At 38.1% G+C, this 12,389-nt stretch overlaps 1 protein-coding gene across 2 annotated transcripts; it reads right to left on the reverse strand.

Moving 5' to 3' along the window:
* Positions 1 to 875: 875 nt before the first annotated feature.
* On the reverse strand, positions 876 to 4,792 carry LOC125178897. Of its 2 annotated transcripts, none has more exons than XM_047883724.1 (3): positions 4,552 to 4,792; positions 3,990 to 4,128; positions 876 to 1,515 (listed from the first exon to the last, which is right to left on the reverse strand). In XM_047883724.1, exons 1-3 carry the CDS (start codon positions 4,645 to 4,647, stop codon positions 992 to 994), a joined length of 759 nt encoding a protein of 252 aa, XP_047739680.1. In that variant the 5' UTR covers positions 4,648 to 4,792; the 3' UTR covers positions 876 to 991. The 2 variants fall into 2 exon arrangements, with proteins under 2 accessions (XP_047739680.1, XP_047739681.1); XM_047883725.1 differs by lacking the exons at positions 3,990 to 4,128; positions 4,552 to 4,792 and adding exons at positions 1,883 to 2,021; positions 2,577 to 2,790.
* Positions 4,793 to 12,389: the final 7,597 nt, after the last annotated feature.

Below are 12,389 nucleotides of genomic sequence, written 5' to 3' on the forward strand. Positions count from 1 at the left end.
TCAAATAGAATTGTCTAACCTCATTCATAAGACAAACAATATTAATAATTCTGAACACAGAGAAGTGCAAAAAAATTATAGGACTTCACTCGATCAATTGTAAACTGAATTCCAGGATAATTGACTTTTTACCAGGTCGGCCAGGTTCATGGCAGCCTATACAGCTAGGACTTCACCGTTAAAGCTCAACGCTAGGTAAGCATAACTTATGAAATGCAAGAATAGCTACATCAAGTCATCCTTGGTCATCGAAAACCTACCTTGCATTTAATTAGAAGCTTCACACAATTACTGAGAACATGACTTCAGTTGAAGGTATTTCCCTGAGAAATTTGTCTGGTTTAATCATGAAGAGTACAATATGTAAAATAAGTAGGGCCGTATAAGTACCTAAAAATGTCATCATTTTTCCGAAATCGCATCCAAATCGAAATTGTAAGTATAAAATCGATAGCCATAGAAGCCGAATGAAGCCATCAATGAGACATTTTTCGCCAATAATAATTTCATTTTGTGATCATGGCACTTAACAGTAAATAATTACGATTCGATTGACTCTTCGCAGTAACTTGAGGATTGAATAAGGCAAAGAATTATCATCAAGAAGAGTGAAAAAATTTTCACATTCGGTGGTTCAACTCCTGGCGAAATATTCCTCAATAAATATAATTGAATATTGCCAGCGTTCCATCTACTTACTTATAGTCGAAACCAATTCCCACTTCAGTCGCTATTTCTGCATGACTTTTTACAATCAAAAATCATTTTTCCGAACTACGTTATTATTTATGAATCAGAAATACCAGAGTACAATTTTCGTGGCCACAATTTCTTGTTTTTTCCTAAATAATGCTATCAAGGCCTCATTAAAATACAAAAAAAAAAAAACCTGCGGAACCCAAAGTTGATGGTTTAAATGATACCTTCGCTGGTGCGACTCAACTTTTCGGGTTCATCTGATACTCCTAATTATGGACCTAACAAGATGCGCTCAAAGCAGTGGAATAACTTGGATGTCGGCGTAGCCATGGATGGAATATTGCGCCGTATAGAACGTAATGTATCGTCCTGCCACGCTGGTGTTGGTGTTGATGGTATACGTCGACCAATACGGCGTATAGCCATTAACTCGGCCGATTTTCTGTCCAAGTGTGAAGTCACTTGTGTTGCTGAGTAACACGTCCATGTCTTTGATGTATGTTATTTCAGATGTGGCCACGATAACTGCCTGCACCCGAGATATCTGTTCCAGGTCAATCTGTGAATAGCTGTTTGTTTCTAGATTCGTTGCGAAGATACTATACGGAACTAAGCAAGCATATCCATCTGTAGCATACCTCTGGGGAAAAGCTAATGAATTAGACGAGAAAGTGAAGGGCGAGTTTGTCTTCACGATGTCACGAGGGTCTCCCCATGATGTGTAACAAGCGTCGTAAGTCGTGCTGGTCCCAGACGTAGGATGTCCCTGCCACCTCACCGCCACGAAAGCCTTGAACAGAGCGCAGGCACCCGTGCCTGTAACCGTTGTAGATAGAACATGTTAAAATTCTAAATGTATTCGAAATTTAGTTTTCAATATCGATTTATTAGCAGAAAAATAATAAGGAACAAATTGCTCATGGAGCCTAGCATCGAATAATTGTGATATTAGGGAGTGGAATTTTATTATTATTTCTAAATACAAGGCTTTTGAAGTAACCTAAAATGTCATTAATATAATTCCTAAACTGATAACAATTATGATAACGCATGAAAAAACTGCAATTATATTTGTGAACATTTATGTCTGCTCTATAATTATTAGCTCTGCAGCGGGATGATTGCAATTTTACTATCACGTCGGTAAATAATATCAGTAAAAACATCGTAATGAGTTGCTCACTTGCAAGGGTGCAGAAGAAGCGACAATCTTCAGTCTTCTGGCACATGAGGCTGCAGGCGCCGTGCAGACCCAAGAACGTGGTCGAGGCGGGCACCCTGGTCGCCAGGCGGCACTGGTACTCTACGACATTCCCGCGTACCTGTGCAGCGGTAAAAATGTTTAGTACCAGTCAATAATATGATAGGATAGAGATATTTTACGAGGTAAATTTGTTCGCACCTATTTACTGTGTCTAGATATGGCCCGCCTTCATACGACTGCTAAATTGTTCGAGGGAGTTCATTTGTCAACTTATCGTACATATCTTCCCACCCTGATAAAAAAATTAATTGACAGCTGAAAATGTCACTGAACATTAGCATTTTTCTCGTTCAGAGCTGTGTACTGATGACTTTTCAGATATTCACAGTATTATGCACGTTTGGTTAGAAAGAATGCCAGTTATTTTATTATATTACTATATTATATTTTATAATAAAAATGACATTCAATTTAACCGGAAAGTTTTATAGGTATACACGCCTGCAATTATGACCACACCGAAGTACCTTATGTACAGAGTTATTTCTTAATTATCGCAAGCATATTCACTAAAATTATTGAATGTTCATAAATAATAGCAAGAGAAAAAAGAAATTAAAAAAATTTTTTATTATATGAACATTGTAACACAATTGTCTCAATCATCTCTCACCTTAGAGAAGAGGGTTGTAGCTTGACTTCCTGCCGTGCATCCAAGCAATATTAGATGCAACAGGAAGATCCGTGATGAATATATATTTAATTTCATGTCTTCATACAATTATTACCGGAATATTTCAGAATCAATGAAGCAGGCAGTACGCTTGCAATGATATAGTTTTTTTACTGGAACGTTATTTTGCACCTAAGTATCCATACTATGTAACTACACTATATGTAACTATATACACTATGTAACTACACTGGTATAACCAACGCTGCTGATGGAATAGATCAGCTTTTCTTAAATTTAGAAAATTAATACTATATACTGCCTAACACACAAGCCAATGCTGCTGATCAGCCTTAGCCAGTCGTAATTTTACTTCTATGTATATCGCTCAAGCGATGCAGTTATTATTTTGAATCAAACTACTCCGTTGCAGCTGCCACTTATTGGCGCTAAAGCGAGCCTGCTAAAGTGCATGGTCTCTTTTGTGACGTCAGAGCAGCAGTTTTAAACGAGAACATGACTATAACATGCAGCAAACGTGTATTGGAACCTTCTCCTTGCAGAGGCATTTTATTCGTTCAGTGTTTTCGTTGCACAAATCTATTTCAGCCCGAGTGAACACAGAGCTGAAGATAAATTGTCAAAAAACCTTCAACGCAATATACGTTCATGATTCAGAAGGCGGTTGTAGCAAAGTTCCAGAGATTTAGAACCCAAGTTGTTCTCTTCAATTTATACCCAACCTATGAGGATTACGCTGCTATTTCTATTTATTGTAAAAAATTCTTATCTTTTCGCGAATAATTTTTGTGCTCTTTATAATTGCATAAATTACCTAATAAGTTAAAACGTATATAATTGAACCTGTCTCTTATACACATCTTCACACGAATATAANTGTCTTCACGATGTCACGAGGGTTTCCCCACGAGGTGTAACAAGCGTCGTAAGTCGTGCTGGTCCCAGACGTAGGATGTCCCTGCCATCGCACCGCCACGAAAGCCTTGAACAGAGCGCAGGCACCTGTGCCTGTAACCGTTGTAGATAGAGCATGTTACAATTTTAAATTTATTGGAATTCGATTATATTTTTCAATATCGATTTATTAGCTATAAAAACAATATGGAACAAATTGCTCATGGAGCCTAGCATCGAATAATTGTGATATTAGGAAGTGGAATTTTATTTTGCATTTCTGAAAACAAGGCTTTTGAAGTAATTTAAAATGTCCTTAATATAATTAGGAGATATAATAACTGACAACAATCATGATAACGCATGAAATAAATATTTCAGGTATATATGTGAACATTTAAGCCTGTTCGAAAATTATTAGCTCTGCGTCTGGATGATTGCAATTTTACTATCACGACGGTAAATAAAATCAGTAAAAATATGTAATGAGTTTCTCACTTTCAAGTGTGCAGAAAAAGCGACAGTCTTCAGTCTGCTGGCACATAAGGCTGCAGGCGCTATGTAGACCCAAGAACGTGGTCGAGGCAGGCACCCTGGTCGCCAGGCGGCACTGGTACTCTACGACATTGCCACGTACCTAAAGCGGTAAAAACGTTTATTACCAGTCAATAATATAATATGATAGAATATTTTACGATGTAAATTTGTTCGCGCCTATTTACTGTGTTTATATGGCCCGACATGATACGACTGCTAAATTCTTCGAGGGAGTTGATTTCACAACTTATCGTACTGAAAAAAAAAAATTATTAGTTTGTACATGAAAATGTCACTAAAATGAGAATTTTTTTCTTGTTCGGAGCAGTGTACAGATAACCTTCCAGATATTTACTGTATTTTGCACGTTTATTTAGAGAGAATGCCAAATATTTTATTATATTACTATATTAGATTTTATAATAAAAATGGCATTCATTCTAACCAGAAATGTTCACACCGCGTATACATACACAGTATTTATTCGATGAACATTGTAACACAATTGTCTCAATCATCTCACCTTAGAAAAGAGGGTAGTAACTTGACTTCCTGCCGTGCATCCAAGCAATATTAGATGCAACAGGAAGACCCGTGATGGATATTTATTTGATTTCATGTCTTCATACAATTATTACCGGAATATTTCAGAATTAATGAAGCAGGCAGTACGCTTGCAATGATATATTATTTTTTACTGGGACGTTATTGTGCACCTAAGTAACCATATTATGTAACTACACTATGTAACATATACACTATGTAACTACACTATGTACTCATGCAACGATGGTTAATGGAATAGGCCAGTTTTTCTTAAATTAAAAAAAATAATACACCATACTGCCTCACACTCAAGCCAATATTGCTGAACAGCTAGATTGGTTAAGTTAATTTCCTAGCCAGTCGTAATTTTACTTCTATGTATATCGCTCAAGCGATGCAGTTATTATTTTGAATCAAACTACTCCGTTGCAGCTGCCACTTATTGGCGCTAAAGCGAGCCTGCTAAAGTGCATGGTCTCTTTTGTGACGTCAGAGCAGCAGTTTTAAATGAGAACATGACTATAACATGCAGCAAATGTGTATTGGAACCTTCCCCTTGCAGAGGCATTTTATTCGTTCAGTGTTTTCGTTGCACAAATCTATTTCAGCCCGAGTGAACACAGAGCTGAAGATAAATTGTCAAAAAACCTTCAACGCAATATACGTTCATGATTCAGAAGGCGGTTGTAGCAAAGTTCCAGAGATTTAGAACCCAAGTTGTTCTCTTCAATTTATACCCAACCTATGAGGATTAGGCTGCTATTTCTATTTATTGTAAAAAATTCTTATCTTTTCGCGAATAATTTTTGTGCTCTTTATAATTGCATAAATTACCTAATAAGTTAAAACGTATATAATTGAACTCTCGGTTGTTGTTGCCTGTTCGTTATGTGCACTGCTTGAAAAATTCCCGTTAAACGTGAAAAAAAAACATCGTGTCACCGTTTTTTCCAGTTCTTCACAAAGAATCTGTTCTAAATTAAAAAAGGAACAGTTTATCTTCACTGGGCGGCCGGCCACTAGAACGCCGGGCGCACCGTTTTTTTACGGTGCAACAATTGAATATTCGTTGTAGAGCGTTTAAGGGTTAAATAATACGAATTGATCCAATATGAAATCCAAACAGATAACAAATACATGTTGTCAGATGCAAAATAATCCAACTAAATTTTCAATTAACATCTAAAAATATTTTTCAGGCGACGTAGCGGAGACTAAGAATACAATTTAAACCTTCAAGAAAATTAATTTAAATCATCAGAAGTCAAATTTCACTAACTAATTTGCTGTTCAAAAATTCACGGCGTTATCAGGCCTATATGCTGCATGCCATTTGGACGTCATCGATCACATACGATAATCATACCAGAGAATGCAGAACTGTTCGCCAGCAAATGGACTGGACGTCACCCGAGTGCGGAATGGACTTTTTCTGCTAGTGAACAGCAATCAATTATTAAATGCATAAAAATTCGCGTTCGGAATGTAGTTGAATAATTTGTTGTTATAATTCACAATTGTTAATTGCTTTCTACGTAATGCGATCAACATACAGTATGAGTTATCAAGTTTTTTTTTAGAAATTCATTGTGCTTTTAATTGCAAAAATTAATTCCATCTCAGAGATGTCAATAAACTTTTTTGACAGCTGCGGATAGTTTATCAACAGTTCTCAGTAACTTCATATGAATTCCTCAAGCAATGCCTCTTTGCTCGATTATAATTATCTATCAAGACAATATACGATAAATTGTAATCGACATCTATTTGGGTCACAAGCAACATAAATGAAATTTTTATACCTTTCACTGGTGTTTATCAGACTATTCGTGAGCAAAATTTCAATTATTTTTAGGTCTACTATAATGAGAACAATAAATGTAACTTTTCAGCATCGAATCATTCAACTTTTATTTTTTCTCTCAATTATGTGATTTCTTTAATCACACTTCACAGTTAAAGGAAAAATTTGGCAACCACTCGGAAGTGGTTTGGTAGCGATCGGAAACGACGGGTTTTGATTTTATACATTTTTACACACAACCACATAGTTTTACACTCAACCACATAGCATAGTTTTACACCACTCCAACTATCATTGGAGATGTAAGCTATACGTGACATTTAATATTAGTTGATAGGTCAAGAAAGACATGAAACTTACACTATGCAGGGACTGGACTCTCATTGTTTCGATTTAATTTATAAGGCTGTAGGTGAGCGCAGGTTGTCTGGGCGTTTAATAAAACATTCAATGACGCGAGATTACAGGGTGAATTTCCTAAAGGATGTAAATTAGCAATGACAATAGCACTGCGTTACATTATTCACTTTTATTCACAAGAAGGAAAGACGTGAATCTTGATCAAGAACTAAGTTTTACAATTGGTACTTTGGAACGGGTTCGTTCACATATACCTATTATTAGTTAAATCACTTATGCTCGTATTTGACAACGTTGTGGTTCGGTTGTGCGTGGATATGAATCGCGATGCCAACGCGGGATTAGGCTTGCTAAAAGTTTACGATGTCTACGCGGGATTAGGCTTGGTAAGAAATTACGATGCTAACGTTGGGCGGGGTTGGGTTTTGCTATGAAATTATGATGCAACAGCTGTAGAAGGGCAGTTGGGCTTGGGAAATTAATAGGCTACCTGGGATCAGAAGATGAGGGGGTTAGGATTTGAAGAGGTAAATATCTCATGGCAATCTAATATAATTCAATACAAGACAGACGCGGTGAATCTATCCCATGTCAGCAGCAAGGCCAAAGTATACGAGGCGAGAGAACAAAGTAGTCTCCCTCGAAACTTTCATCTCTCTCATTCTGAGTCAGAGAAAACGGGACGGCATATGTGCTATGTCACTACACGGCGTACAAAGATGGCACAACCACGAAAGTGAGAGTCTAAATAACACTGAAACAATACATCTAGTTTATTCAACGAATAAGTCCCTATCAAACTAATTACTCCTAGACGAAGTCATTCTAAAAATAGCTATGAACTATTATAGAGCAGCCTCATAACAATGGCCGCCAACGATAGCTTGGCGCAGCGTAACTCGTAATAACAACATTGATCTTCAATCAATAACATGAACTTGATGTCAAAAATTCTGGAAGCCTACACACTGTAACAGACAATAGGTAAATACACAGATACTGTAGTCTTAATCAGCTATGGCCTATATTAGCAGGTAACACTGGACGGGCTCAATAAGCGGTGCACTTACTCACTGGAGCTCTGTAAGCGCACTGATAGTATAACTGTATAAGGCTGAGTGGCTGACAAGGGAACCACTTGGAGACACACTGCTGACTGCACCTCTTGAAGGATAATGTCATTGATTTTTGCTTTGCGATATTTTCCATGCACTTATCGAGTGCACGCCGTAGTAAGTGAATTTTCAGGAAAGAACATACATATAAGGATAGGAAAACATTGTCCGATGAATCTGGAAGAGCACCCGTACACCACCAATTTTGTGCAAAATCAGCCCTGAATGGAACGCCTAGCATATACCCGCAAAACCATCAATCAGCCGCGGATTAAGCCTGCCGTCAGTAACGAGCCCGTTGACATCATCTTATTTTAAATATAATAATGAATGTCCATATAACATGAATATGAACATTACTGCCTGCAGTCGGGAAGCCAGGGGCACACTCTGAGACAAGCTCACAAGACCTTAGCTCGCACTGTGCTGGAGGAACCCACCAGCATCGTCATTATGCAGTGGCGCCCAATATTAACCGACCAACGATTGTATATGCTGGGAAATCATCTATGGGGATTAGACTCCAGCATCAGTTTTCAAACTACCAGAATTGCCTGACGTTCGGGATAATTTTTAGAGTCATTTTCTGTTTCAAAATTTTCGTGTTGTATCCTATTTATGCGAATTATGTACAGAGCTGGGCAGCGCTACTTTGAAATGTAGCGGCCGCTACCGCTACTTGCTCTAAATATAGCGGGCGCTACCGCTACAATTGCTTAAATGTAGCGCCGCTATCGCTACTGCCCACCTCTGGTTAGGTTAGGTTAGGTACTAACAACTAACGTGTTGACACTAGTAACAGGCTGAGGTTGACAACATTACACCAAAATCTTTCGTAGTTTTATTCTGTAATTTATATTATTTATGTATCATGCTGGTTTTTAAATAATATTTAAAACTATTAAGTAAAATCTAAAGGCTTTATCAATAAATGTAGCGGTAGCGCTGTAGCGGCAAAATCTCGTATCGCTACTTCAATATGTAGCGGGCGCTACCGCTACAATTACTTAAATGTGGCGCCGCTACCGCTACTGAAAATGTAGCGGCCGCTACATGTAGCGCGCTACTGCCCACCTCTGATTATGTATTTATGTCCACTAAAATTTCATTGTTCAATGCTTCTTGTAACTTGAGAACGAATGATGATACATTCAAAACCTCGTTTTATATAATATACCTACTTGCTGAGACCAGCCTTTTGATCTATTAACGTCATCTGAAGAAGTTTTACCTCGCTGAAAATTGGAATATAGTGCATTCTCTGATCAGTAATCGTATAAGTGCTTCAACAAGAAAATTCTGTCATCTAATGCTAATCTATATTAATATAAAAGTATATTGGAATAGATTGGTAGAATTTGTTCCATGAAGCAAGTTTCATTGAATACCAGAGAATTAATTTTATAGACAATTTTATTATTACTTTTTTCAATGCATATTTCGTTTGGTAAATCGAAAATCAGAGGGCCGTTGGACATTTTTATTTCGTTACCAACGTTCTGAATTCATCAATCATTCATTATCAAGATACAAGACGCATTGAGCGATGAAATTTGGATCGATTTCCGTACAAAATTATGTAAATGGGATCAAACTCAGAAATCAATTTGGTTAGAAATAATGGAAAATATGAAGATAATCAAGAGTTAAAGCAACAAAAATTACTCCGAAAACATTCTTAAGGTTCTAACTAATCCAGCAGTTTGAAGAAGAATGGCCGGAGTCTCATTATTAATGATCAGGGCCTCAGCTATCGCGAGTCGGTTGGCATCGGGGCATCGCATGACGACGCTGGTGCATTCTTCCAGCACCGTACGAGTGATGGTCTCGCTGTGGGCTTCCATCAGGTGGTTCCTTCATGGTCCACCAGCAGCGTTGTCACATGGTATATTTTTATACCAGATTTCACAAATTTGGTATTTTCAGAAAGTGTCTGGTATGAATATTTTAGATCTGGTATAGTTGCCTAAATCAGGTATTTTTTCTGGCATTTTCCGACTTTCTGCAAATTTACTGCATTAAGTTCCACCTCTGAAATTTGAACTTTCTCCATCGTAGACATGGATTATATAGATTACCTTCAGAGCGGCGCGACTAGAAGTTTCCCGCCATATTTTGGAACCGCAAGTTTACCGCTTGATGAAATAACCCCATGTAACAAAAGTGCTTAGTGAAATATAAGCACGAGAGTGTTGATCCTTGATTGATTACTGATCAGTGATGATATGGCCTAGCCGTCTAGGACGAGTGAGGTTGTCGAACCTCAATGTAATCAAACACAGGAAAATAAAAGTGTCAAAATGTTCCGAACAGAGGGAAAAAATATAACGTGTTCAATTTGGCTAATTATCGTCAAGCCAGATAAATGCACAGTAGATAAGATAAAAATTTTTACCTTTTCTAAACGTTTCTGACGAATAATTTCAATAAATTGGAGGTTTAGTCTGCTTTTGAGCGATAGAATTTCTGGTATTTTGAGCTCGGCAATCTGGTATTCTCGCCAAGAAAAACCCTGGCAACATTCCCCACCAGACTGAAGATGGCACGTGATACGTCGGCTCAAAGTCGTAGTTGTGAGCCCGATGTCGTCCATATTAGGGAGAAGTTTACAACCTACTCTGTTGCAGGAACATTAACAGACTGCATTAGTCTCGTGAAAACCTTATTTTTTGTCTCTTGAAAAACACATTACAAGTGTCTGTAGTTTCTTGTTTTTCCTAATAGATCAGTGGATTAATTTTATTGGTAATTACGCTTACGATGTTGTGAACGATGGATTGAATAATCCGATCATCTGATTTATAACCGCTGGCCGTTTGATTCTCGTGTATTGACTTGTGACGGCATTGATTTGTGACGGTTGCGTTGGTCTCTGGTTCGTTATTGAATCTGTTTTGGCTCAGTCGAAGTTACAGTAATTTAATTAAAGGCGAGACCCACGTGCATTTCTACTGTCTCGTGTATGCACGCGTACGCTCGTAACATCAAGTGTAATTTACTAACGACTTGCCATTTAACGATACGTCACTAGAACAACAAAATTCGGGGTATGCTTCAGCCACCGCCCCAGAGTTGCTTAGTTCGCGTTAGAGTTATTCTGGGTCAGTTAGCCAACTGATCGCAATCAGCGACTAGTCAGAACCTCCTAGTCTAGTAGAACCTCCTAGACTAGTCTCCTGAGAGTAGGGCAAGAGTTGGCAGAATAAGAACCACGCGCTTGTAGCTGTCTTATTCGAGGACCAGAATGTGGACCAAAAAGCAGACATAGAGAAGCTGATTTACGTTCGTTCAGAGTCCTGGGCTGTTCCTAATTCAGGGTCGCCACCAACGCAAAATTTTGATAGGGAAGTTCCGTCCGTCGCGTAAGTGTTCTTGACTGTTTTGCAGGGGTCTCTAAATTTCTGTCAACAGCGGCTGTAAAGAAGAATAGATTACAATCGATTCTGCTATAATGATGAATTAGAAAGTAGAACCTTGTGCATATGAGCACGATCAAGCAGCTCAAATAACACGCTCATATGCCAACACATACCATAAGTTGAAAATTTCTGGCAGCAGGAATTTCCACTGAACTATGTTCGTGAAAACCACCATACTGGTGTCAAGATTTCCAACGAACATCACCTAAAGAAGCCCTGCACAGTGAAACTAAGAAAGTTGTGCTTCAAAAAATATTCAAAACTAATATTTTATAACGACTTGCACGTTGGCATCGCTACAGGAATTCTACCCGTTTTTACACGAGTAAATTTTTGCCAAATCTATTTCAGATGATCAACGAGTAAGTTTCAAGATCCAAAACGGCTCAAGCTTTTGCTTTTAGGCCCGAAGTTACTCAAGGCAACCTACCAATAGTAATGAGCAACGATCCTCCCCTAGAAGACTTCCGCCTAATGGCCCTAGTTCTTTCAATCGAAACCCCAAGAGATAAAAATAAAACTATGAAATACTCTGCAAGGAAAGGAGACGGGCGTCTCCTACCGCCGTCTTTGCCAATGCCGGTAAATCTAATATGAATTGCATTGCAATGCACTTAGAATCACTGCGCCTTCGCACTTTTCTAAAATTTCTAACTGAATGTTACTTATGACAAAACTTTGTACTCCAGCGCAACATGCTACTTAATATCTAACATTTCCTCAAATTAACTAACCTAAATTTCAATATATCACGTTTTTAACAAAAACCATCTCTCTTTACAGCGACCTGAACTCGGGAGAAGAATTTTATGTAATCACCACCAATCCTACGGAAACAGCCTCCATCTTTCCATTATTTAAGCAGTTGCAATTTAACGGAGCATTTGTTGCTCTGTTCAAGCCAATGTATTATCAGAAGAAATTTTTAGAAATTCCCTTACTTAAACTTAAAGAGGCCTTAATTCCAGCAACCATCAACCCAGCAAAAACTTTGCTTACTGACATTATACCTGACCCTGGCTCAAACCTCCACACGACATTCCTTATCTCAACATCAGAATTGTCATTGGTACAATGCAAATTCCTACCAAGCTGCCCAGCTCCCTAGCTTCTGTGA

The sequence above is a fragment of the Hyalella azteca genome, unplaced genomic scaffold (assembly GCF_000764305.2).
Source record: "Hyalella azteca isolate HAZT.00-mixed unplaced genomic scaffold, Hazt_2.0.2 contig13523, whole genome shotgun sequence".
NCBI classification, from domain to species: Eukaryota; Metazoa; Arthropoda; class Malacostraca; order Amphipoda; family Hyalellidae; genus Hyalella; species Hyalella azteca.

Excerpts from the sequence above, each read along its gene's own strand:
- LOC125178897 (XM_047883724.1), bottom strand. The coding sequence starts at position 4,647 with ATGAAATCAAATAAATATCCATCACGGGTCTTCCTGTTGCATCTAATA. Across the intron at positions 4,129-4,551 it reads TTACTACCCTCTTTTCTAAG|GTACGTGGCAATGTCGTAGA; the intron begins GTGAGATGATTG and ends TTACCGCTTTAG. Across the intron at positions 1,516-3,989 it reads CTTTTTCTGCACACTTGAAA|GCACGGGTGCCTGCGCTCTG; the intron begins GTGAGAAACTCA and ends CAACGGTTACAG.